This window comes from Schistocerca gregaria, chromosome 4, assembly GCF_023897955.1.
Source record: "Schistocerca gregaria isolate iqSchGreg1 chromosome 4, iqSchGreg1.2, whole genome shotgun sequence".
In the NCBI taxonomy this organism is placed as follows: domain Eukaryota; kingdom Metazoa; phylum Arthropoda; class Insecta; order Orthoptera; family Acrididae; genus Schistocerca; species Schistocerca gregaria.
This window is the reverse complement of record NC_064923.1, coordinates 655,126,109-655,153,484: the sequence shown is the minus strand read 5'-3', so window position 1 is coordinate 655,153,484 and position 27,376 is coordinate 655,126,109. Positions and strand designations below refer to the sequence as shown.

General features: G+C 40.1%; 1 protein-coding gene across 8 annotated transcripts in view; it reads left to right on the top strand.

Moving 5' to 3' along the window:
• The first annotated feature begins 2,409 nt into the window (after nt 1–2,409).
• The window catches only part of LOC126267401 (condensin-2 complex subunit G2-like), a 266,223-nt gene continuing 241,256 nt past the window's right edge, over nt 2,410–27,376 (top strand). For 6 of the 8 annotated variants that reach the window (XM_049972616.1, XM_049972615.1, XM_049972610.1 and 3 more), the window contains exons 1-4: nt 2,425–2,512; nt 12,081–12,283; nt 19,985–20,110; nt 23,275–23,424. In XM_049972616.1, the coding sequence (XP_049828573.1) occupies nt 12,176–12,283; nt 19,985–20,110; nt 23,275–23,424 (384 nt within the window). In that variant the 5' untranslated portion in view covers nt 2,425–2,512; nt 12,081–12,175. Of the gene's footprint in view, nt 2,513–12,080; nt 12,284–19,984; nt 20,111–23,274; nt 23,425–27,376 lie in introns of all 8 variants that reach the window. The other 2 variants (XM_049972609.1, XM_049972612.1) reach the window with 2 other exon arrangements.

Sequence of the window (27,376 nt, the reverse complement as noted above, 5' to 3'; positions counted from 1 at the left end):
GGACCTCTGTTGGATCCCAACAGCTGGCTGACAACAGTGGTGCCTATCCACTGCAGCCTCAAACTGTGTAACTGAAGCCATCACAGCCTGGAGCTGAGAGCGAACCACACACAAAAATCACAGTCTGTATCCATACTAAAGACGATGAAAAACTAAAGTATCCAGATAAACAGTCCATCGGCATGTGCTGCGGAACTCTACTGTAGAAACTGACAAAAACTCAGGAACTGTGTCTAATAAATTAGATTATTATATAGAGATTCAAAAACCTGGCTACCAAAGCACTCAGGTGAAACAAAATAAGTCACCCCTGATAGGAACTTGTGATATGTCACAAACTCGGTTTAGTTTCCGACGCAAACAAAAACTCGAGAACTGTGGCTATTAGATATTAAATTAACAAGCATAAATACCAGAATCTGAACTATTAAAGCACACAGATGATATTATAAAATTCACTCCTGGCTAGGAACTAGTAAAAGTAGCAAAATCGGATACTTCTCTGTTACTGCGTCTGTCACGGCCAGCTGCTGCTGCCTGACTACAAGTAAAATGCCTTATTTTCCAATGTAGCTCTACCTTTAAGGTATTTATTTACCGAGCATTCCAAAATGAACTTGCACTCTGCAGCCCCAGGCTGTGGCTACGCCATGTCTCTGCAATATCCTTTCTTCCAGAAGTGCTAGTTTTGTAGGAGAGCTTCTATGAAGTTTGGAAAGTAGGAGACGAGGTACTGGCGGAATTAAAGCTATGAGGACTGGTTGCGAGTAGTGTTTGGGTAGCTCAGTTGGTAGAGCACTTATCTGCAAAAGGAAAAGATCATGAGTTCGAGTCTCGGTTTGGAGCACGGTTTTAGTCTGCCAGAAAGTTTTTAATAACCAGAATTGGACATAAAAAGCTGGAAATTGTGATTTTAGGAATTCAGTAAGCACACTATATTAATGATAGAGAAGTACAGTTTCCAGATATCTCCATGTCACTTGGAAATTATGGTGTGTTGCCATGTCCCCTCAGATAATTGTATGTGACTTCTGTACAGAACAAAAAATATTGATCAAAACGAATTTAAAAGTAGTTTTACTCATTCATCAAATTTTCCAGTGGCACTTCCTTCTCTTTCCACAACACTGTTATTAGGGTGTCTGTATCTCCAAATGATTTATGTGAGAAATGCATATTTGTGATACAATGTCCTTTTCATTAAAGTTCCTGTGAGCTCTTGAGCTAAAATCTGTTCAACTACATTTACAACTTACATATGTGGACTGAAGCCACAAATGAAAATTTGTATTAAGACTGGGATTTGATCCCATTTTCCCACTCCCTAGACACATGAGCTACCTCTACACCTTCCTGGCATAGTAGCTACGTACAACTGCATAGACTACCCTTGCACATATCCTCCTCCAATCCAAATTCCCATTCATATCTCACCTCACTTGGTAATCTCCCTAAACTTGTACAGTATTGCAGAGGCTCTCCAGCTGTATTGGAAGAGACATCAGCATTGAAAGAACTGGGGATCTTGCCTGAAATCCAAGTCTAGGTGCTGTAATCAAATGAAACTATATGGTTGCAGAGACCTTTTCACGTCTCAAACATCTATGATGCATGTATGTAGACTAAGGGAATGAATGACAATTTGGTACAAATGGTAAAATGGAGAACCTCTGCAATGGTGTTCAAGTTTGGGGAAAATACCAAGTTAGCTGAGGTGTGAATGGGGGGAGGCGTGCTAGGGTAGTCTGTGTAGATGTGCGAATCCATTGTGCCAGGGTGGTGTAGTGGTTTGTGCATCCGCCTAGTGAGCAGAACACCCAGGTTGGAATCCTGGCCTTGGTACAAAGTTTCATTCGTTGCTTCAGTCTGCATATATACATCATAGATATTTGCATCTTGAAAAGATCTGTGGAACTTTATATTTTCATTACGTTTATGGCTGCTTGACTGATTTCAATTGATGTTATCTGGGATTAAGTGTCAGCTGGAAAACAGATCTCGTTGGTGGAACAATCACTGGCCTTCGAGGGCGACGGTTTGAGTGAATATTTGTGGAAGTTTTTGTTGCCCATGCAAACGCGACTTTAAATAGAACTATATCACGCGACTGGCCTCATATTTGCAAAGATGGGGGCTCAAGCTCATTCCGATTATTCTGATTTAGGTTTTCCGTGAATTTTTAAATTACTTCAGGCAAATGCTGGGATGTGTCCTCCGACCGACACTTGTCCCCCGTTCAATAAAGATATGTGTATATTGCACACATGTTTGTATATATTAATCACGTTTTTCTTAGTATTAAATTGACGAATTGTATTTCATTGTAAAATGGCTCTCAGTTGACTAAATTACTATTAATGATACCAAAGATCATAGTGGTGGCGACATCTGCAGAAGACGTGTATTATGAATAGGAGTATCTTTGTATTCATAGAAGCTTTGGTAACGTTGTGCTGATAGTTTATAAACAGAATGTTTGAACCAATTTTGCGCCAAAGTTAACGATTGTTTGGTTTGTATATTGACTTTAATTACGAAAGACATTCAGTATAAATAGTGAATGAGTTTGATGCTCTGCATGGAATGGAGCATTACTGTTGTATAATACAGATATTATTGCTAACAAAAAAAAAGAAACCGAAGATATTATTTCCGCCCCAGAAATTGTTATAAACTTTTAGTTATTTCTTACCAGAAACACAGGTTATTCAGCTTGCCCTGTAGTGTGTAATTAAGTATGAACTAGAAAGGCTTTTTTATACAGGATCGAATTGTAGAGTAAAACTCTTGTAATGCCATTGTAATGTGATGTTGGTAATCTACAGCTCGTTTGTAACTTGTATAATCGTGAGTTGTGATTAGGCGCTGGTATTTAAAAGGAAAAAAAAGTTTCTGCTTCCTGACTGCAAGAATCTCAGAAAACACACAGTCTGTGCTACAGTCGAATGACAATGTGAGAATAACAATGTCTGTATTCGTTACCTTAGTGTTTTTTTCTCTCATCAGTCTACTGACTGGTTTGATGCGGCCCGCCACGAATTCCTTTCCTGTGCTAACCTCTTCCTCTCAGAGTAGCACTTGCAACTTACGTCCTCAATTATTTGCTTGACGTATTCCGATCTCTGTCTTCCTCTACAGTTTTTGCCCTCTACAGCTCCCTCTAGTACCATGGAAGTCATTCCCTCATGTCTTAGCAGATGTCCTATCGTCCTGTCCCTTCTCCTTGTCAGTGTTTTCCACATATTCCTTTCCTCTCCGATTCTACGTAGAACCTCCTCATTCCTTACCTTATCAGTCCACCTAATTTTCAACATTCGTCTATAGCACCATATCTCAAATGCTTCTATTCTCTTGTATTCCGGTTTTCCCACAGTCCATGTTTCACTACCATACAATGCTGTACTCCAGACGTACATCCTCAGAAATTTCTTCCTCAAATTAAGGCCGGTATTTGATATTAGTAGAGTTCTCTTGGCCAGAAATGCCTTTTTTGCCATAGCGAGTCTGCTTTTGATGTCCTCCTTGCTCCGTCCGTCATTGGTTATTTTACTGCCTAGGTAGCAGAATTCCTTAACTTCATTGACTTCGTGACCATCAATCCTGATGTTAAGTTTCTTGCTGTTCTTATTTCTACTACTTCTCATTACCTTCGTCTTTCTCCGATTTACTCTCAAACCATACTGTGAACTCATTAGACTGTTCATTCCGTTCAGCAGATCATTTAATTCTTCTTCACTTTCACTCAGGATAGCAATGTCATCAGCTAATCGTATCATTGATACCCTTTCACCTTGTATTTTAATTCCACTCCTGAACCTTTCTTTTATTTCCAACATTGCTTCCTCGATGTACTGATTGAAGAGTAGTGGCGAAAGACTACAGCCTTGTCTTACTCCCTTCTTAATACGAGCACTTCGTTCTTGATCGTCCACTCTTATTATTCCCTCTTGGTTGTTGTACATATTGTATATGACCCTATAGCTTACCCCTACTTTTTTCAGAATCTTCAACAGCTTGCACCATTTTATATTGTCGAACGCTTTTTCCGGGTCGACAAATCATATGAAAGTGTCTTGATTTTTCTTTAGCCTTGCTTCCATTATTAGCCGTAACGTCAGAATTGCCTCTCTCGTGCCTTTACTTTTCCTAAAGCCAAACTGGTCGTCATCTAGCGCATTCTCAATTTTCTTTTCAAATTCTTCTGTATATTATTCTTGGAAGCAGCTTCGATGCATGAGCTGTTAAGCTGATTGTGTGATAATTCTCGCACTTGTCAGCTCTTGCCGTCTTCGGAATTGTGTGGATGATGCTTTTCCGAAAGTCAGATGGTATGTCGCCAGACTCATATATTCTACGCACCAACGTGAACAGTCGTTTTGTTGCCACTTCCCCTAATGATTTTAGAAATTCTGATGGAATGTTATCTATCCCTTCTGCCTTATTTGAGCTCTTTTAAATTCCGATTCTAATACTGGATCCCCTATCTCTTCTAAATCGACTCCTGTTTCTTCTTCTATCACATCAGACAAATCTTCACCCTCATAGAGGCTTTCAGTGTATTCTTTCCACCTATCTGCTCTCTCCTCTGCATTTAACAGTGGAATTCCCTTTGCACTATTAATGTTATCACCATTGCTTTTAATGTCACCAAAGGTTGTTTTGACTTTCCTGTATGCTGAGTCTGTCCTTCCGACAATCATATCTTTTTCTATGTCTTCACATTTTTCCTGCAGCCATTTCGTCTTAGCTTCCCTGCACTTCCTATTTATTTCATTCCTCAGCGACTTGTATTTCTGTATTCCTGATTTTCCCGGAACATGTTTGTACTTCCTCCTTTTATCAGTCAACTGAAGTATTTCTTCTGTTACCCATGGTTTCTTGGCAGCTACCTTCTTTGTACATATGTTTTCCTTCCCAACTTCTGTGATGGTCCTTTTTAGAGATGTCCATTCCTCTTCAACTGTGTTGCCTACTGCACTGTTCCTTATTGCTGTATCTATAGCACTAGAGAACTTCAAACGTATCTCGTCATTTCCCACTTCTTAGCGCATTGATTCTTCCTGACTAATGTCTTGAACTTCAGCCTACTCTTCATCACTACTATATTGTGATCTGAGTCTATATCTGCTCCTGGGTACGCCTTACAATCCAGTATCTGATTTTGGAATCTCTGTCTGACCATGATGTAATCTAATTGAAATCTTCCCGTATCTCCCGGCCTTTTCCGAGTATACCTCCTCCTCTTGTGATTTTTGAACAGGGTATTCGCTATTACTAGCTGTTACAGAACTCAATTAGTCTTTCTCCTCTTTCATTCCTTGTCCCAAGCCCATATTCTCCTGTTACCTTTTCTTCTTCTCCTTCACCTACAACTGCATTCCAGTTGCCATGATTATTAGATTTTCATCCCCCTTTACATACTGCATTACCCTTTCAATATCCTCATACACATTCTCATCTTCAGCTTGCGACGTCGGCATGTATACCCGAACTATCGTTGTCAGTGTTGGTCTGCTGTCGATTCTGATTAGAACAACCCGGTCACTGAACTGTTCACAGTAACACACCCTCTGCCCTACCTTCCTATTCATAACGAATCCTGCATCTGTTATACCATTTTCTGCGGCTGTTGATATTACCCGATACTCATCTGACCAGAAATTCTTGTCTTCCTTCCACTTCACTTCACTGACCCGTACTCTTTTCAGATTTTCTTGTTTCCCTACCACGTTCAGGCGTGTGACATTCCACGCCCCGACTCGTAGAACATTATCCTTTCGTTGATTATTCAATATTTTTCTCATGATAACCTCCCCCTTGGCAATCCCCTCCTGGAGATCCGAATGGGGGACTATTCCGGAATCTTTTGCCAATGGAGAGATCATCATGACACTTCTTCAACTACAGGCCACATGTCCAGTGGATACACGTTACGTGTCTTTAATGCAGTGGTTTCCATTGCCTTCTGCATCCTCATGTTGTTGATCATTGCTGATTCTTCCGCCTTTAGTCTAATGAATAAATTCGAACAGAAGTACCATTTGCAGCTTTTTGTACGAGACACTCTTCACGTAAAATTTGAGGGATGTGATCAATATAAAATATTTTGTCGTATCAGGCCCGCTGGCATTGGGTACTTGTTGCTTCCTGTCTTCAAATTTTCGATGAGGACGATTTGTAAATGCTTAATGGGATCTTTTTCAAATGGTTGTCAGTGTTGAGCTGTTAAAAAGTAATTATACTGCATTTAAAAACATTTTCCATTTGCATTTTTAGTTGAGATTCCAATAAGGGCTAAGTTGTGGCTTCCTTTTATGTTTTTGAGAGCTGTTATATGATGCATTTACATAATATGTGCCAATCACATGACGTTACGGTGATATATAACGGAAAGTGTGTTATATGTATGTGACTTAACATAGATGCTATATCTTGTAGGTATCTGTTTAAGAAGCTGGAGATATTGACCACTGCCTCACAGTACATTTAATCACTTACGAAAGTTGTTATCAATAATCCATCTGAGTTAGTGTATGATAGAGATTCACAGGTACAACAGTAGACACAAAATCAATCTACGTTACCCTCATGCACAGAAAAGGGAGAAATGTGCAGCAATAAAACTCTGACAATTTACCTATTGAAATAAAATATAAGCCAGGCAGAAGAAGTGTTTTCAAATGTAGATTAAATACAGGGTGTTTATAAATGAATATCGGGGTTTTAACAATTTATAATATTTATTATATTAAACTTAGAGTCAAAAATGACATGTCAAATGAAAGAGCAACTCAAACAGTTTTACCAAGAACCTTTTAAATGTTCAATGTGAGCACCATTTGTCGTGAATATGGTTTATGAAATAAATTAGGAACTAACTGCCAGATCAATCTGTCTCCACAACCAAGATGTTGGGGACACCACCTATCATGAGGAGCCTCAAATTTGAGTTAAATAAGAATTATATACCATACAGCTGTAGAGATTAGTCTTAATTCCCGCAATTTCACCTTGACTGTAATGTCTTCCCACTGCTTAATTTGTAAAGGGACACACAAATCTGCTCCAGTTCCTGGCTGATTTAGCTGGTGTGAAATGGAGATATGCCTTCTAAGCACTATGTAATTCACCATGTATTGGAGCAGTGTCCGCAAATGAAGCTGTATCCCAGCAGGCCTATTACAGATATGATTTAGGCTACATTGAAATTGTGCTACTTTGCTTCCCAGACACAGAATTTTATCTTGAACAACTTGTTGGAGGTTATCAGTAACCTGTATTGCATTTATTTTCAGTGATAAACCTACATGTTACGAGTGCCCAGCACACTTCAAGTTTTAACTTTTTTTTAATTTTAGACAGCCACATCCATCTATTCTAAATCTGATAATCTAGGGCTTGCTTTCAGAAGTATCAAGGTTCAAATCTCTGCTCCTCATCGTTTTTGTAAGCCTGCCCACATATGTGGTCCTGGGCAACTTTTCCATAACTCTCCCCATTTCCTAAACCTAACCAGTCATTTTCCTTCCCCCCGTCTTCTTTCTCCTTCAACCATTCCACCAGAAGGAGCCACTGGCTCTCAAATATTGCGTGTTTCCTTAACTTTTCTGTGTGTGTGTGTGTGTGTGTGTGTGTGTGTGTGTGTGTGTGTGTGTGTGTCATGGTTTTCTTCCCCCCCCCCCCCCCCCCCCCCACCGCTAGTAGAGAGGTTTATTATCCATACAATTACATATTCAAAAATTGATTATTTTTATTGATATATTAGCTCTGGCAACCATCGGATTTAACAAAGATTCCAAGACTTACCAAGCGGGAAAGCGCCGGCAGACAGGCACATGAACAAAACACACACACAGAATTACTAGCTTTCGCAACCGATGGTTGCTTCTTCAGGAAGGAGAGGGAAAGACGAAAGGATGTGGGTTTTAAGGGAGAGGGTAAGGAGTGATTCCAATCCCGGGAGCGGAAAGACTTCTCTTAGGGGAAAAAAAGGACAGGTGTACACTCGCACACACACACATATCCATCCGCACATACACAGACACAAGCATATATATATATACATCATATACATAGCAGAGATACAAGCTTAAGAAATGAGAAACATTAGCAAAATAAAATCTGGCACACTGAAGGGAGCTCTCCAGGAATACGGGCTTTGAACCAGCAATTTTCTACTCATTAACACCGTCAGACATGCTAAGATCTACAAATCGCAGACCGTAGTGGAAAAATAGCAGTGTTGATGAGGGACGTAAATAAGGCTATGGTATGCACAACATTATTTTAAAAAAAAAAGTTTGGCTCAATTACTTGTTTTGTCTCCTCTCAACCAGACTATTGCCTAAGCTAGATCTCAGGCTAGGTTACTGTTTAGTCTGCCACAGAAAAAAATTGCATTTACATTTTTACTGTGTTGCAAAATCCAAAACTTTATTCCTTTACGTGTTTCACCATTTCCCTAGACCTATGTGGTCCAGTAAACAAGCCACCATCCACAAGAAATATATGACATATTATGAACAAAACATTCAGCTGACATTTTCATCCGAAATAAATGAAATATCCCAAACACCCCTTACATTATTAAGTACGCATCACATTATGTTAAATAAGTGTACGACAAATGTGTAAATAAACATAACTACATCTTGCAGTTGTGCATTGTGGAACTGTGACTGGTCAATGAATTGTAAAAATAATATTTCAGTAGACATTATTTCAATTCATTATTGATACAGTGTTGACTCCCAATCTTCCCTCCTTTTTCTCCACCACCCAACCCAAACATTAATAACCTAAAAGTAGAAACATGAGTAATCAGGGAATGGATCTCGTGTGACCCATTCACAGGTTGTGAAATTGGACTGGTGAAATATATTTCCACTGATAAGGAGCTCCATCATGCAGAAACAAGGCTAACTGAATAGATGAATGCCGACATTATTAATAATAAAAAAAATAAAAAGAAAACATGTTTGCTTGCCAGCATGTAAATTGTTAAAAATACTGCCTAACAGCTCATAATATACCGTGTAAACACTGCATGTTGTTTGAGAAGTGGAAACTTGTGTGTGTAGTTAAAATTGTTTTTTGTGAAATGACACACACTCTTACAGTGTAATAGATTTTGCCACTGGTAAGTATACAGTGAACACCAAAATCTTTGCCAGAATAAATTGATAGGATGAAGTGGGGTATTTGAAAACTAGGGGTAATTGAAAACAATAGGTATAAAATTTTGTTGGAGGTATATTTGTTGGGATTCTATATTGTTTTCAGCTATCCTTCTTCTCTCTCTCTCTCTCTCTCTCTCTCTCTCTCTCTCTCTTTCTCTCTTTCTCTCTTTCTCTCTTTTATGATGTAACTTCCCCCTTTTTAATTGATCTGTATTTTATCAGAGAGAAATATTATTATTTTTGTTGATTTGTTGCCAAGCTGAAACACGTGCATGGTTTATTAAGCTATTTTATTGTTCACAAACATGATTATAATAATGGAAATACTCAAGCTAAAGAAGGAGATGGGGCCTGGATAAACTGAAAGAACCAGAGGTTGTACAGAGTTTCAGGGACAGCATAAGGGAACAATTGACAAGAATGGGGAAGAGAAATACAGTAGAAGACGAATGGGTAGCTCTGAGGGAGGAAGTAGTGAAGGCAGCAGAGGATCAAGTAGGTAAAAAGACGAGGGCTTGTAGAAATCCTTGGGTAACAGAAGAAATATTGAATTTAATTGATGAAAGGAGAAAATATAAAAATGCAGTAAATGAAGCAGGCAAAAAGGAATACAAATGAGATCGACAGGAAGTGCAAAATGGCTAAGCAGGGATGGCTAGAGAACAAATGTAAGGATGTAGAGGCTTATCTCACTAAGGGTAAGATAGATACTGCCTACAGGAAAATTAAAGAGACCTTTGGAGAAAAGAGAGCCACTTGTATGAATATCAAGAGCTCAGATGGAAACCCAATTCTAAGCAAAGAAGGGAAAGAAAGGTGGAAGGAGTATATAGAGGGTCTATACAAGGGCGATGTACTTGAGGACAATATTATGGAAATGGAAGAGGATGTAGATGAAGATGAAATGGGAGATACGATACTGCCTGAAGAGTTTGACAGAGCACTGAAAGACCTGAGTCGAAACAAGGCACCCGGAGTAGACAACATTCCATTAGAACTACTGACTGCCTTGGGAGAGCCAGTCCTAACAAAACTCTGCCATCTGGTGAGCAAGATGTATGAGAAAGGCGAAATACCCTCAGACTTCAAGGAGAATATAATAATTCCAATCCCAAAGAAAACAGGTGTTGACAGATGTGAAAATTACCGAACAATCAGTTTAATAAGCCATAACTGCAAAATACTAACATGAATTCTTTACAGATGAATGGAAAAACTAGTAGAAGCCGACCTCGGGGAAGATCAGTTTGGATTCTGTAGAAATACTGGAACACGTGAGGCAATACTGACCTTACGACTTATCTTAGAAGAAAGATTAAGGAATGGCAAACCTACATTTCTAGCATTTGTAGACGTAGAGAAAGCTTTTGACAATGTTGACTGGAATGCTCTGTTTCAAATTCTGAAGGTGGCAGGGGTTAAATACAGGGAGTGAAAGGCTATTTACAATTTGTAGAGAAACCAGGTGGCAATTATAAGAGTCGAGGGGCATGAAAGGGAAGCAGTGGGTGGGAAGGGAGTGAGACAGGGTTGTAGCCTCTCCCCGATGTTATTCAATCTATATATTGAGCAAGCAGTAAAGGTAACGAAAGAAAAATTCGGAGTAGGTATTAAAATCCAGGGAGAAGAAATAAAAACTTTGAGGTTCGCTGATGACATTGTAATTCTGTCACAGACAGCAAGGGACTTGGAAGAGCAGTTGAATGGAATGGACAGTGTCTTCAGAGGAGTATATAAGATGAACATCAACAAAAGCAAAACGAGGATAATGGAATGTAGTCGAATTAAGTCGGGTGATGCTGAAGGAATTAGATTAGGAAATGAGACACTTAAAGTAGTAAAGGAGTTTTGCTATTTGGGGAGCAAAATAACTGATGATGGTCGAAGTAGAGAGGGTATAAAATGTAGACTGGCAATGGCTAGGAAAGGGTTTCTGAAGAAGAGAAATTTGTTAACATCGAGTTTAGATTTAAGTGTCAGAAAGTCATTTCTGAAAGTATTTGTATGGAGTGTAGCCATGTATGGAAGTGAAACGTGGACGATAACTAGTTTGGACAAGAAGAGAATAGAAGCTTTCGAAAAGTGGTGCTACAGAAGAATGCTGAAGATTAGATGGGTAGATCACATAACTAATGAGGAAATATTGAATGGGATTGGGGAGAAGAGAAGTTTGTGGCACAACTTGACCAGAAGAAGGGATCGGTTGGTAGGACATGTTCTGAGGCATTGAGGGATCACCAATTTAGTATTGGAGGGCAGCGTGGAGGAAGACCAAGAGATGAATACACTAAGCAGATTCAGAAGGATGTAGGTTGCAGTAGGTACTGCGAGATGAAGAAGCTTGCACAGAATAGAGTAGCATGGAGAGCTGCATCAAACCAGTTTCGGGACTGAAGACCACAACAACAACAACAACAAATGTTTTTTTAAGATTTATTTGACCCTAAATGCTACTGACAGTACAGATGTTATTCGCCCACTCCAGTCCACCTTCCAATTGCAGGCCCAGTATTTGTCTAACCAGTGCAATGTAGTTGCATGGTTATTGTAGGAGCATCAGGTATAGCTGCAGGACCGTTTAGGGAAATGATATTGTTTGCGATGTACCAGCTCCACGTTCATTGTGTTTATTTGATGTATGTTGTCAGCTTAAACAGAAATGTTTTATCTAATAAGATGTTTCCATATTTTATTTATCCCATCTTGTATAATTTCACTGTTAATTTTGCATTTGATTGTGTGATGAGTCGTTATACTTTTTCTGGTCTCTCTCTCTCTCTCTCTCTCTCTCTCTCTCTCTCTCTCTCTCTCTCTCTCTCTCTCTCTCTCTCTCTCTTGATTTATAAATTCATTTTAGAAGTGATTGGGATTGGACACTAAAGTTTAATTTTGCACTTGTAGGAGAACTGCAACTGGAAGTTTGCAATGACAAACTTTTAAGTACCTACTTCTGCTGAGACCATCTATGCAGTTGTGAGTAGCCAGTATTAACCATTATGCCACTGACACGGAAAAGGAAAGCGTCCAAGAAATTTTCTGAACAATATTACACCATTCTTGAAAGTCAGAAGCACCCTGTAATACCAAATGAACTACTTCAAAAGGTATGTCTTATCAGATAATATGTTAAATGCGTTCATTGCATTTTTATTCAGAATTTCTGTGATGAACTAAGTAATGACAACACCCAAAAATCCTGTTAAGGAATAAGGTTTTGCAAGTCCCATTTGAATAGTTCCAATTTCATTATGGAGTGATTTACAGCATGATTTTATCTCAAATCATACAGGTCATGTCAGCTCGTGGTCATGAATTTCTCTGTAAAAAATGTGTATTAGACCTCTATGTCATAAGTGTTAAGAAATAAAGTATTTTTGTTTTATCTTAAGTTTTGTAAATTGCAAGGCCCTTTGAAAAATGTATATTTTGTAAATAAGTCTTAAAAAGAAAGGGAACAAAAAAAAGAAAAAAAACTAAGAAACCAAAAGTGCTGGGTACCTGGCAGATGTTTTGCATTAAAGGTCCCTCTTAGTGTGTTGAAATTTTGTTGACACCCATACAGTTCTGGGCTTCCTTTAACTTACAAAATTTAAGACGAAAATACAAAATCTACATTAATTTTTCCACTTAAAAACTTTTTTTTTCTAATTGAATCACAGAATGCTTTCTTTTCTGTCATATTACCAGATACTACTGATTTAATTATAAATTGTAAGTCCTCTGCTCCAGCTATCTGTTTTGTGTAAATATTTATTACTAAAAATGTAAAAAATTGCATTTTTATGAGTTTTTACGAAGTATTTTGGCTACTCGAAAACCCCCATCTGACTACTTGTGAGAATTACAGAAAATATTGTGTGGTTGATGTGTTAATAGTCAGTGCAAACACAATGGGCAATATTTTTCTGTGTAAAATGTTAAAAATTTTTCAACATTCTGCATATTTTGCATCACCGAATTCCTAGTGTAAAATATGCGTGTTGGCAACACTGTTCCTAGTGCTCATCTGTTTATAACAAACGAGTGATAACTTGACATAAAGCATTCTGCATTGTTTTGTGTTTGGTTTGAATTTTTTGTTAGATACAATGTCAGAGAGGAAATACAGTAATGAAAGAGTGAAGTGTGTGGCCTACGAAAAAAAGACACAAAAATATGGTGTTCGAGAAAAGTGGAAACACTTCACAGCTCTTGGAAATCTGTCAGAGGTATTGCAGAAATATCTTGGTCCTCAAGTAACAGTATTAGCATCACAACACTCACCACAAGAAGAAATTTAGTGGCAACTCACCTGAACGATCACCATCACCCGAATGTGAAACTGAAGAAGAGAGTGCAGCTGCTTATATTCCAGGGTGTGAAGTAGTTGACGCATTGAATGTTAGCATTCCTGCTGTAGCCCCTACTATTTCCCCCCTTAAACATCCAGTAAAGGTAAGAAGTGCAAGAAGAAAACTCTGTGTAAAAAGAAAAGTGAAAGAAATTGAAACAAGTTTTACACAAGCAACATCTTCAAAACTTTGTGAAGTGTATAATGTAGATGTACTTAGCGCAGAACCTGAAGGTAATGACATTTGCATGAAATGTGATGTTGGGTTTCAAAATCTAAATACTGCTATCTCGGCACCCGCCTATACTGAGAAGGTACTGACACTGATCCCAGATAGCTACTCTAAGCAGCAGCAGACACTTCCTCTTATTATTTGATTTCAAAAGCTTGTAAAATAAAGAATGAGAAAGGTATTTGGGCATGCCGAGGTTCTTATTGTGGGCATCCGTTGCAAGATGATATGCTTCCTGTTTCTCTGGAACATTACCTAAGTGATGACAAAGATTGCTGCAGGCAAAGTCTTAGCCAGGCTGATGTTATGTCTGTCAGTGAAAGTGGTGAAAAAGCTAACAAGGTATGTGACAGTATCAATAAGAAAAGCATATTTTCTAATGAAAAAAGGAGAACCCGAATTTAAAATCTGGTCTCACAAAATTCTACTCCTTATGACCAAAATGGGTGAAGTCAACGAGCAAAGTATGTACACGTATTTACTGCACTAATTTGAAATGTGTTTGTTTCGCCATAAGCAGTGCCACAGGAAAGAAGTAAACAGAGATGGAACTGATGCTTTCGTGTATGTGTCAAGAGCCGCAAGATAAATGTTGCTTGCAGGAGTGTGCAATGTGTTCTCGTGCTAAAGTGATGACTGTTGAAACTTTACACCCTCAGGATACTGACAATGACATAACTGACGCATAGTGGGAGGGAGGAGAATTGGTGAAGAAGACAGTATAGCCAGAGAAGTTTGTTGCATAGGTTAAGCATTGAGTCATGAAAGGAATAGGTCACCATCATATCCAGAGGATTCAAACACAGGCCATAGCAGAAGTAAAATCAGCAACATGCCAAAATACTGACTCATTAGTTCTTCATTTCGACTTTGCTGAGAACTGTTTTGTTGCTTTGAAGTAAAATCAGCAACATGCCAAAATACTGACTCCTTAGTTCTTCATTTCGAATTTGCTGAGAACTGTTCTGTTGCTTTGCAGAAAGAAATTCAAAATTACCACTGGCACACATCACAGGTATCAATATTCACATGTGTTGCTCATTTCCTTGGAACATCACAATGATTTGCAACTGTCAGTGATCTCATTCATGACAGTGCACATACATGCTATGCTGTAACCATGATAATTGATGATGTGGCATGTAGAGGCCGTGCATTTCCTAAACACTTGTATGTGACTGACAGTGCTTCTTTTCATCTTAAAAACCACTTTCAGCTTTATGAGCATGGTCAACACTGTAGTACAGAAATTAAGTCCAAAAAATGGATATTTTCAGCAACAGGTCGTGGAAAAAAGTGCATGTAATGGCTACCCTCCACCCCCTCTCTCCCTCCGCTCTCGCTGTCAGTCCGTGACCTCTGTCACTCCGCCCCCCCTTTATCCCACCTCCCCCCTCTGTCCCTCCGCACCCTCTTTCCCTCTTCCCCCATCCCACCTCTGACCCCTCTTCCCCCACCCCACCTCTGCCCCTTCTTCCCCCACCCCACCTCTGCCCCCTCTCTCCCTCTTCCCCCTCTCTCCCTCTTCCCCCTCTCCACCTTTGCCCCCTCTTTCCTCTGCCACCTCTCTAAGTCAGCCCATTGTACCCCTCTGCACCCTCTCCCCCTCTGCACCCTCTCCCCCTCTGCACCCTCTCCCCTCTGCACCCTCTCCCCCTCTGGTTGCTCCATCTCCGCTCCCCCTCTCTCTCCACTGTCCCACCGCCCCCTCTCTACCTCTGCTCACTCACTATGTCCGCCCCCTCTCTACCTCTGCCCCCACTCTACCTCTGCCCCCACTCTACCTCCACCCCCAACTCTACCTCCGCCCCCACTCTACCTCCGCCACCGTTCTGCCTCCGCCCCCCCTCTGCGAAAGCCAGAAATTTTGTGTGTGTGTTTTTTTGTGTTATTTTATTGTGCCTGTCTACCGGCGCTTTCCCGCTTGGTAAGTCTTGGAATCTTTGTTTTTAATATACCAAACGGGAAAGCGCCGGTAGACTGGCACAATAAATAAAACACACAAGCACACACACAGAATTTCTAGCTTTCGCAACCAACGGTTGCTTCTTCAGAAAAGAGGGAAGGAGAGGGAAAGGCAAAAGTATGTGGGTTTTAAGGGAGAGGGTAAGGAGTCATTCCAATCCCGGGATCGGAAAGACTTACCTTAGAGGGAAAAAAGGACAGGTGTACACTCGCACACACACACATATCCATCTGCACCCCACTGCTTCCCCGTCCTTCCAATCCGCCATTCCTATCCTCACCCCACTTCTTCCCCCTCTTTCCAGTCCTAACTCACACTCCCTCACTCATTTCGCCTCTTTCTAAAATTCACTCCCACTTCTTCCCCCTTCCTTCATAAATTCTCTCCGTCTCCTTCCCCCTTCTTGCAAAAACTTACTCCCTCTTTCCCCCTTCTTTCAAAAATTCACTCTCTCTTTCCCCTTTCTTTCAAAAATTCACTCTCTCTTTCCCCTTTCTTTCAAAAATTCACTCTCTCTTTCCCCTTTCTTTCAAAATTTCATTTCCACTCCTTCCGAGCATGACCCTTTCCCCTTCATCTTCTTTGCTCCTCCCCCTGTCTCCTTCTCCCTGCCATCCTTACACACTCTCCCTACCCTCTCTTCCACCCACTCCTTCCCCTCATCTCTCTCCTTCCCTATGCTTTTCTCCTTCCCTGCACCTCTCCCCTTCCTACCACTTAACAGTTTGTTAGAAGCAGATACAATAGCTTCAAATGTGTTACTGTCAACATTAATGTCTGCAGGTTGAGATGTGAGAGGCACAGTGGAAGCCGATTGATTATTGCACGCTGTTGCAGTGACATTTATTATTACATAAATGGCACAATACCAAATGTTACAGACTAACCGGCCGACTATGTTGTACAAAACAAGTAGGGCAGGACTTGCGAAAAATTTTCTGCTGTTGCCGTGTTTGTTTGGAGCATGGTGGTTGGGATTACTGCACTATCACAACACTTATTTCCAAAGGTATACTAGAATGTATATGCCTCTTACTGCCTGAGTTCACTGAGTTCAGAGTGGCTGTGTCAGCCCAAGAATATGTGGTGGCCAACTGCATGAGAAGCTTCAAATGCTTGAACTTCACTTCCCAAGGTGGAATCTTCAAACTGCAAAGTCCTTTGGCAGCCAACTTATATGTGGGGGGGGGGAAGACCTGATGATAGCGTGTCAAATCATGGCTTCCTTAGATTGAGTAATAATGAAATTGATCTTGAGACTTAACGTCTACAGTTCTGCTGCCCAAGTGTGATGTGATTGATGACATTGCTCCTTGCACTGATTGAAATACACTCTTGTGAAAATCACATGAGTATGTTTGTTATAATTTGAAGTCAGTAAATGACATGTTTCATTGAATGATAAAGATACCTGATCCTAAGGGGAGCTAACTTCCCTCACAAATGGTACATATGGGGGGAGACCACTGACAGAAAGAGAGCTTTCATGGAGGTAGTGTCAGTTACGGTGCAGGCTGTGAATTGTTTCTCTAGGTACTTCTCATACGATTCCCAGTCTACGGTAGCCTCGTCAGAGATGGGAAAGGGTGGTGGGTAGGCCGGCAAATTTTTAGGCCGCATTGTCAGTCCCATCAATGCTCTGTCCATCAGGGCCATGTGTTACTGCTGCTGCCACAGGACAGTGGCACACTGAAAAATAATTCTTACATGTTGCCACTTGTGTAATAGCATAGATGTTAAAGAAATAGCATAGATGTTAAAGAATGCCAATAATTTACAATCACTGGTACTGTGAATGCGATCAATACATGGTCCTTATAAGTACGTAGTCAGATCAGTACCAGTCTACATATAATGATATGTGTGCAAAGTGAGGTAAACAAGAGTATAAACAATTATTGAATGAGGCAAAAGCCACTGTACTCCAGCATTAAATAGAACAACACATGATGTTTCCACATGGTAGAGCTGGGCGGCAGTTGCGCGTGCCACTATTGATGCCACTATTGGAAGGACCACATAGATAATATTGTCGGGAAGGCGAGCCAAAGGTTGCGTTTCATTGGCAGGACACTTAGAAGATGCAACAAGTCCACTAAAGAGACAGCTTACACTACACTCGTTCGTCCTCTGTTAGAATATTGCTGCGCGGTGTGGGATCCGTACCAGGTGGGATTGACGGAGGACATTGAGAGGGTGCAAAGAAGGGCAGCTCGTTTTGTATTATCGCGTTATAGGGGAGAAAGTGTGGCAGATATGATACACGAGTTGGGATGGAAGTCATTACAGCATAGACGTTTTTCGTCGCGGCGAGACCTTTTTACGAAATTTCAGTCACCAACTTTCTCTTCCGAATGCGAAAATATTTTGTTGAGCCCAACCTACATAGGTAGGAATGATCATCAAAATAAAATAAGAGAAATCAGAGCTCGAACAGAAAGGTTTAGGTGTTCGTTTTTCCCGCTCGCCGTTCGGGAGTGGAATAGTAGAGAGATAGTATGATTGTGGTTCGATGAACCCTCTGCCAAGCACTTAAATGTGAATTGCAGAGTAGTCATGTAGATGTAGATGATGCACAGTTATCAGTGCTGTCCAATAGTTCTGCCACCTTGCAGCCAATCTTATCCACCCTGCGCCATTGCACCTGATTGAATACATGTGACGGGCCAGTGACTAACGTCCTGCTGAATTTTAATGGACAATGAGGTGCTGGTGTGATTGAGGTGATATCTGTGGGTTATCACAGTTGCAGGTTCCAGTTTAGTTTCTTTACATCTTTCTTGAAACAACTGCCACCATTATTTTTTATTCAATTGAACTTGTAGTTTGAGTTCATTTCTTCCTTTTTGTAATTTTGTATCTAAAATCAAAGATAATGTAACGTACCAAACGAAAGTGCTGGTATGTTGATAAAGACACTAACAAACACAAACACACACACAAAATTCAAGCTTTCGCAACCCACGGTTGCTTCATCAGGAATGAGGGAAGGAGAGGGAAAGACGAAAGGATGTGGGTTTTAAGGGAGAGGGTAAGGAGTCATTCCAATCCTGGGAGCGGAAAGACTTACCTTGGGGGGAAAAAGGGACAGTTATATACTCGGGCACGCGTGCGCGCGCGCGCGCGCGCACACACACACACACACACACACACACACATCTATCCGCACATATACAGACACAAGCAGACATATGTAAAGGTAAAGAGTTTGGGCAGATACGTCAGTCGAGGCGGAAGTACAGAGGCAAAGATGTTGTTGAATGACAGGTGAGGTATGAGCGGCGGCAACTTGAAATTACCGGAGGTTGAGGCCTGGTGGGTAACGGGAAGAGAGGATACATTGTCTGTGCAAGTTATTTCAGTCATTATTTGTATTACTGATTTCACTCTGATTTAATTTTCTGTATAATCCCTTCTTTCATTTTTAAAATCTTCATCTGCATTATTTTGTCCACAATGACAGTAGCATTTGTTTTAAATGTTTGTGTGACTATTACCATCCAAAACATTTTTCATCCTGTTCCGAAAAATAAATTTTTGATACCACTAGACAGGCGTTATAAATAGATTATTTTGTCTCTCATCTACTATTCAGTTAAAAGTGAAAAGAGAAAAAAAAGAAGTGAAAAATGAGAGCAAATAAAAAACCTAATATGATGACTAAAATGATATGGCATAGGATTAAAAATAAAACTAATTATATTTAAACCAATTAATTGTTTAAAAGTAATAGCCACAGTCCTTTAATTAAAATAAGATGTTTCACCTGATGACAATCAAACTCACAGGCTTCAGTATACCAGCCAAATAACTTAACTGCAACACTACAGTGCTTGTTTGGAAATTAAGTAGTATGTTTAAGGCCATGCTGAAACAAGAAATTCCATAATATTTTTTTTGTTGATTACTTGCAAATGAGGGCCCAACAGGGTGAATGGTTGCAGAGTGATACTTGGACCCTAACCTATACCACCACATAAATAAGTTAATCCCATCCTGGAACCTCTCCTTGTCAGATAAAAAGATTTGAATGTCAGTTTTGATCAAATGAATTGCATTGCCTGATGATATATATTTTTTTATTAATGAATGAGCTTTAGTTGTCCCTGTAATATTAGCTCTTTGTGACATTTTATTTTATTCTCTTTGAATGTTAAATATGGGTTTAGTCACAGAACCTGTTGCCTTCACTAGACAGTAGAAGAAGTAATGAAAGTAAGTTAATTTCACATCTCTTCAGATAGAAGTAAAATACCGAGTATTAAATTTTGATTCAGGTTAAAGAAGATGGGATTGCAAATCTTACTCGGGAGGAATCACATGTGTTTTGGAGAAGTTTACATGACAATTCCGTTGCTCACCTGCAGATTTTGTTTCCTGATGAAGTGGAGGCTTGTACTCAGGTAAGAACTGAAGTTCTGATAAGCGGTATGCTTTTGCATGATTTTGATGGTTCTCATTTGACATGTTTAAAAAACTGTGTGTTGCTCCAATAATTTTAAACAGAAAATATGTGGCAAATATCATTAAAAAAACTAAACAAAAAAAGTGAACACCAATTTTTTAAGATTAAATGGTTGCTTATTCAAAAAGAGTGAAGGGGGTAAAAAGTGAGGATATGATCCTGAAGCTTGAATATTTAAAGTAGCACAGAATGGACGAGAACTAAATAAACTGAGAGTGGTTGGGATGATAACATTTAACTGAGACACCTTCTGCCTTGGAGGAAAAGCAAAGGAAATGTCTCATATTGTCAATCTTCCAAACAGTATACAGTATTTGCTCTCTAAACAAATGAAGTAGTGAAATTTGTAATAAGCAGAAAAATTAGTAGAGAAACCAAATGAACAGAGAGGAATTAAATGCAGCAGAGAAGCTTTGAAAGCATTAAAAGCAAATGAAAATGTTGTAAATGTAAGCATAATGTGGTGAAACAGACAACTTAGAAGAAAGTTTGTATTACAAAATAAGTGACATAGTTTGTAACAATCTCTCTAGTTTGTGACTGAGTAGGAGTTTTGATATAGAGTAAGTTTTCTGTCAGTGTCTCTTGAAGGATTAGACACATGCACTGTAGAAATATTCTTTTATCTTTATTTTTATGTATTGTTTACTTATTACAATTGAATAAGTAGACCCCTTACTTGTTTCGTTATGTTCACTATAATATTTGCCAATTTAAAAGAAGAGTTCTTTGTTTCTTATAGTATTACATGTGGTACATTGGATGTTTAAATCAATTTGCAGATTTTTTTTTACAGGTTATTGGATCTGAGTAAAAGGGCGTAACCCAAACAGAACTCGAATGTTCCTTAGGTCTTTGCTTAATTTGAAGGCATGGCCAGATGCCCTTCCTGCCCCCACCCCGTACCACCCGGGATGTAATCAGTGTACCCCAGCTGTCTGCGTCTAGTGTAAATCACAAAATAGTGTGAACGTGTTTCAAATGTCTGTGAGTCATGTAACTGAGGTGGGGCATGGGAACCATCCCGGTATTCACAAGTGGGATGTGGAAAACCACCTAAAAACCACAACCAGGCTGGCCGGCACACCGGCCCTCGTCTTTAATCTGCCGGGCGGATTTGATCTGGCACTGGTGTGCCTATTCGAGTCCAGGAAGCAGTGCATTAGCGCTCTCGGCTAACCTGGTGGATCTGAGTCTACGAATTCTATGTTGTGCATATTCTGTATCAGGAACAAGAGGACTGCAGTGGCGCTCAAATATCTCATCCCCTATTAATGAATGTGAAATTGTTTTCCATTTCAGATACCTTAGGATTATTTGATTGATGAATTGGTGTATTCTGGCCATCCTGAGTAAAGTTTTACATCTCCGTAATGTTTGAAGTTCTTGTACTTGTATTTTAGCCACAAATTGTCTTGTGTCATCATACCGGTATGCCTTCTGTCTATATACAGGGAATTATAAAAATTGCCAAGTACTTGGAGAGGTGGTAGTACTTATCAAGAGAAGAAAAATAACTCTAATGAACTTTGGTCTGGAAATGCATATTTTCTGAGATAAGTCCAATAAACATGGGTCCGTAAATGCATACTTTGTGTGATAAACACATGGCGTCCATTCATGACAGTACACCACTGCCCTCTATCATAAGGAATGATGCACCCTTTGAAGTATACCCGGTTGTTGTTGTTGTAACTGCTGGCATGTGTTGAAGATGCGAACTATAGCGCCCGCACATAGTCGATTGATGTGGCATAGACCAATTCCTTCAAGTGTCCCCATGTCTATGTTGGATGCTCGCGCACATTTTTATGAAAATGTGCTTGTGCGCCATCATGCATGAACCACATTTGTATTTGTTGCTGCAGTGGCACAGCCTCCAGCAAGGTAGGTGATACATTAGTGAAAAAGTCCAGATAATGTGCCCCAGTTAAACTTTGTAGTAGCATGTGTGGCCCCATTAATCTGTTGTCAAGTACATGTTTCGATATTTTGATTAAGAATGTGTTGATGCCCTCTTTCCTGAATTTCTTGGGGATTTACACCTGCCTGTATGTGCTGGTTATGGAAATTCACAACACTTTATCTTGTGAAACCTGCTTCATCAGTAAAAAGAATCTTGGGTGTGAACAATGGATCTGCGCACACTTCCGCAACACCCATTGACAGAACCATTGTCTGCCATGATGATTCTGTGGCCTTAGATGATATGGGTACAGCAGTTGTTCGTGAAGTATTCCCCCCTCCCCCTTCCTAGATAAGAGCGTGAGACACGCCTTCTGCTGCTGCCTCTAATTGTCACACACTGGTCCCTGGGGTTTCTTCCACTGACTACAGCACACCAGGTCAGGTGTGCAGAATGTGTTGGGCTGTCCACTGTCAACCATCTGAGATGCAACAGTGCCTATAGCTCTCATACACTGGAAAAGTCTGCCGAACAGCTTATCAGAGGGCACTCTGCGCTATGGATATTTTTCAATGTAAAGCATACGGGCTTGCTTGGTACATACATTTGCTAAACCATAGCAGAATATCAAATCCACCTTTTCACTTGTTGTGTAGTAGGCTTCCATTGCTACCATGTGATGGAAGGGAGAATTTGTGTGTACAAACAGTGCAATAACACTAAACACATAAGTGAATCCACATTTGGAAGAAGGTAAAGCTCCATGATACGTACCCACGATTGACAGTACTATGCCATAAGAGATACAAACATGACAAAAACTGATGTAACCTACAAAATGACTCGAACCACACAACTGTCTGCAGACCACCTAATGGTAGGTAGAGTACTGTGTGAAAGACCCTGCGGACACATTACACAGAATGCCAATGCAACAACAGTGCTAATATCTGCAAACAAGCATTGTGTAGCCCTTCCTATAAACATGTATTTATCTAGGAAAGTATGCGTTTCCTTACCCATGTTTATTTAACCTATTTTTCTTGTTTCGATGAGGACTAGCATTTTTCACAGTATACAGCACTTTTTTTGACCACCCTCTATTTTACATATAGTTTTGTTCTGTATCTCTTTGGTGTATTAAAAGGTTGGTGCCTAGTTTGTTAATCATTTCATGTTTTCCTTCTTTTTTTTAGGATCGAGAGACATCTGTTGAATTCTTGGATGTAGTTTTTTTCCTTCTACATCAACTATTGGAAGAACGAGAACCCAATGTGGAAAATTTTTCAAGCCAGATTTTTATTGTCCTTGTAGGATTATTAAAAAATGACTGTCTGGATGATAAGGTAGAGCATTTGTTTCTTTATTGTGATAACCAGTGATTTCAGTTGAAACTAATTCCTGTTGTTTTGTATCATGTTCAGCTACGATAGTTAAAGCAAGCTCTCAAAATTTATACTGCAGGAGTGAATTTGTTTGTTGACAGAAGACCTGTGAATAGTGAACTAGAAGTGGCAAGTAAGGCACCTGCGATAATTTTTAGATGTGTTCCCTTTGTTTTGGCCCATAAGGAAATTAGAAACTTGCATTGGTTTGCAAAATTAGTTCTACTTATTGAATAGGAAGCTTGTGTGTAATTGTAATGTAATTGGGTGGATAAATAAACTACTCACCAGTAGGCAGCAGGAGAAAACACATATAAAGGTTAAGTAAATTTACGAGCTTTTGTAGCCAGTGGCTCCTTCTTCTGGCTGACAGATTGAAAGGGACGAAGAAGGATGAAGGAAAATTACTGGTGAGTTTAGGAAATGAGGAGAGGTCTGAAAAGTCACCTAGAACCTTGGGATGTGTGAGACTCATCATACGGGATGAGAAGAGAAGACTGATTGTTGGGGCTGTACCGTATGAGACATGAAAACCCGAGAGCTTAAATGTGGAAGTTAGAGCAATAAGTAAGACAGTGATTGCTGACAAAATGTTATTCAGCAGTTAATAAGAGCGGAAAGCTAAGTGCATTGTTTGTGACAGAGGTAGAGGGCAGGGGAAAATAGATGGGTCAGAAAATAAAACTTGTAGAAAACCAAAAGGGAATGAAGGAAGGAATAGTTAATGAGAAGAAATGCGGAGACTGAAGAAATTTATATAAATTAATTTGAGGTGGTTCGTTAGAACCAAGGACATGTTGTAGCACCAGTTTCCACTACAGTTCTGAGAAACTGGTATCTGGGGAAGAATCCAGGTGGCACAGGTGGGGAACCAGGCAACCTGGTTGTCATGTTGTAGACCTTGCTCTGCAACAGGATAATGTGTGTTGCTGGTATACACCTCCATGCCCATTCACTCTAACTGATAAATTGGTGGTAGTCGTACCAATGTATAAGACCAATAGTGTAGGTAGCTCTCCCTTTGATAATATATATTTTGCCAGTTATGGGGCAGGAATGGGTTTGGTAGGAGGGTGCAACATGTCAGCCTCACAAAGGGTCTGTACAGTAAAGATGCCTGGAACCTATAGTACAAAGACTTCCCTCCTATACTAAAGACACCAACCATTTCCTGGATCATCTGAAATCTATGGCAGTCCCACTCCCATCGCACACCTTGCTTGAAGCCACCTTTTTCTATATAGCAAAATCTCCTGTATACACAGTCTGTCTGCTGCTGAACATTACCTCAACCAGTGCCCACCTGATTCCAAACCTACGACATGCTTCCTTCTCACCTTAACCAGCTTTATACTTTACCAACAAATGTTTTGTTTTTGAGGGTCTGATATGCAAACAGATCAGGGGCACAGCCACAGGAACAGGGATGACTCCTTCCAAGGCCAAACCTTTGATAGGTTGCTTGGAGGGGGCTTTCCTGGGATCCATGTCTTCAGCCCCTGGTTTGGTTTAGATACATTGATGACATCTTTGCGTGCCATATGGACTCATGGTGAAATTGACCTGTTAACATTTTTGCAATCTATAATTACTTCCTCCCAATTAAATTTCACATGGTCTTACTCTGAATCCCCTGCAACTTCACTTGATGTTGACCTCATCCTCAGCAATGCACCACCATTCTCACCTCAGCCTTCACTGCTGTAGTGACCCTACAAGCCAAGATCAAAAGCAGATTTCCGGACCATCACATCTAATATGAGTACTGCTAATCCCTCCAAATAACAGCTTAAGAGTGCACCCCCTTGTCACTCAGTATTATCCTGGTCTTGAATGTAGTAATCCGCTGCTTTGACAACGCTGTGACTTTCTAAAACCATGACCTGAAATGAGGTCCATTCTGTCTGACATTGTGCTCACCACAACTAAAGTAGGTTTGCCCCTCCCAAGCTCCACAATATTGTGGTAGGACCCTCTGCTACTTCTGCACCCATTTCCTCTGTGGCCCTGCCTCTGTGGCCATCCCCACTCTAAGACTTGCTCTACACATCTTCCTGCTGCCACTAAAACCAGCCATGCACATAGCAACGGGAGAGCCACCTACATTTTATGTACTGGCTGTTGTGTAAACTCTGTTGGGCCTTTTACATTGGTGTAACTTATGGTTCAAGAATCATAAAAGAAGGTTGTATACATGGAAGAATCCTGGAGATACTAAAAGATATCAGAAAGATTATATCATGGTAAGACAGAGATTTAGGAACCAGGTCTTAAATTGTAGGACATTTCCAGGGACAGATGTGGACTCTGACCACAATCTACTGGTTATGAACTGTAGATTAAAACTGAAGAAATTGCAAAAAGGTGGGAATTTAAGGAGATGGGACCTGGATAAACTGACTAAACCAGAGGTTGTACAGAGTTTCAGGGACAGCAAAAGGGAACAATTGACAGGAATGGGGAAAAGAAATACAGTAGAAGACGAATGGGTAGCTCTGAGGGAGGAAGTAGTGAAGGCAGCAAAGGATCAAGTAGGTAAAAAGACGAGGGCTAGCAGAAATCCGTGGGTAACAGAATAAGTATTGAATTTAATTGATGAAAGGAGAAAATATAAAAATGCAGTAAATGAAGCAGGCAAAAAGGAATACAAATGAGATCGACAGGAAGTGCAAAATGGCTAAGCAGGGATGGCTAGAGGACAAATGTAAGGATGTAGAGGCTTATCTCACTAGGGGTAAGATAGATACAGCCTACAGGAAAATTAAAGAGACCTTTGGAGAGAAGAGAACCACGTGTATAAATATCAAGAGCTCAGATGGCAACCCAGTTCTAAGCAAAGAAGGGAAAGCAGAAAGGTGGAAGGAGTATATAGAGGGTTTATACAAGGGCGATGTACTTGAGGACAATATTATGGAAATGGAAGAGGATGCAGATGAAGATGAAATGAGAGATACGATACTGCATGAAGAGTTTGACAGAGTACTGGAAAGACCTGAGTCGAAACAAGGCCCTGTGAGTAGACAACATTCCATTAGCGCTACTGACTGCCTTGGGAGAGACAGTCCTGACAAAACTCTACCATCTGGTGAGCAAGATGTACGAGACAGGCGAAATACCCTCAGACTTCAAGAAGAATGTAATAATTCCAATCCCAAAGAAAGCAGGTGTTGACAGATGTGAAAATTACCGAACAATCAGTTTAATAAGTCACAGCTGCAAAATACTAACGCGAATTCTTTACAGACGAATGGAAAAACTCGTAGAAGCCGACCTCTGGAAAGATCAGTTTGGATTCCGTAGAAATGTTGGAACATGTGAGGCAATACTGACCTTATGACTTATCTTAGAAGAAAGATTAAGGAAAGGCACACCTACGTTTCTAGCATTTGTAGACGTAGAGAAAGCTTTTGACAATGTTGACTGGAATACTCTCTTTCAAATTCTGCAGGTGGCAGGGGTAAAATACAGGAAGCAAAAGGCTATTTACAATTTCTACAGAAACCAGATGGCAGTTATAAGAGTTGAGGGGCATGAAAGGGAAGCAGTGGGTGGGAAGGGAGTGAGACAGGGTTGTAGTCTTCCCCTGATGTTATTCAATCTGTCTATTGATCAAGCAGTGAAGGAAACAAAAGAAAAATTTGGAGTTGTTATTAAAATCCAGGGAGAAGAAATAAAAACTTTGAGGTTTGCCGATGACATTGTAATTCTGTCAGAGACAGCAAAGGACCTGGAAGAGCAGCTGAACGGAATGGACTGTGTCTTGAAAGGAGGATATAAGACAAACATCAGCAAAAGCAAAACGAGGATAATGGAATGTAGTCGAATTAAATCGGTTGACGCTGTGGGAATTAGATTAGGAAATGAGACACTTAAAGTAGTAAAGGAGTTTTGCTAATAACTTATGATTGTTGAA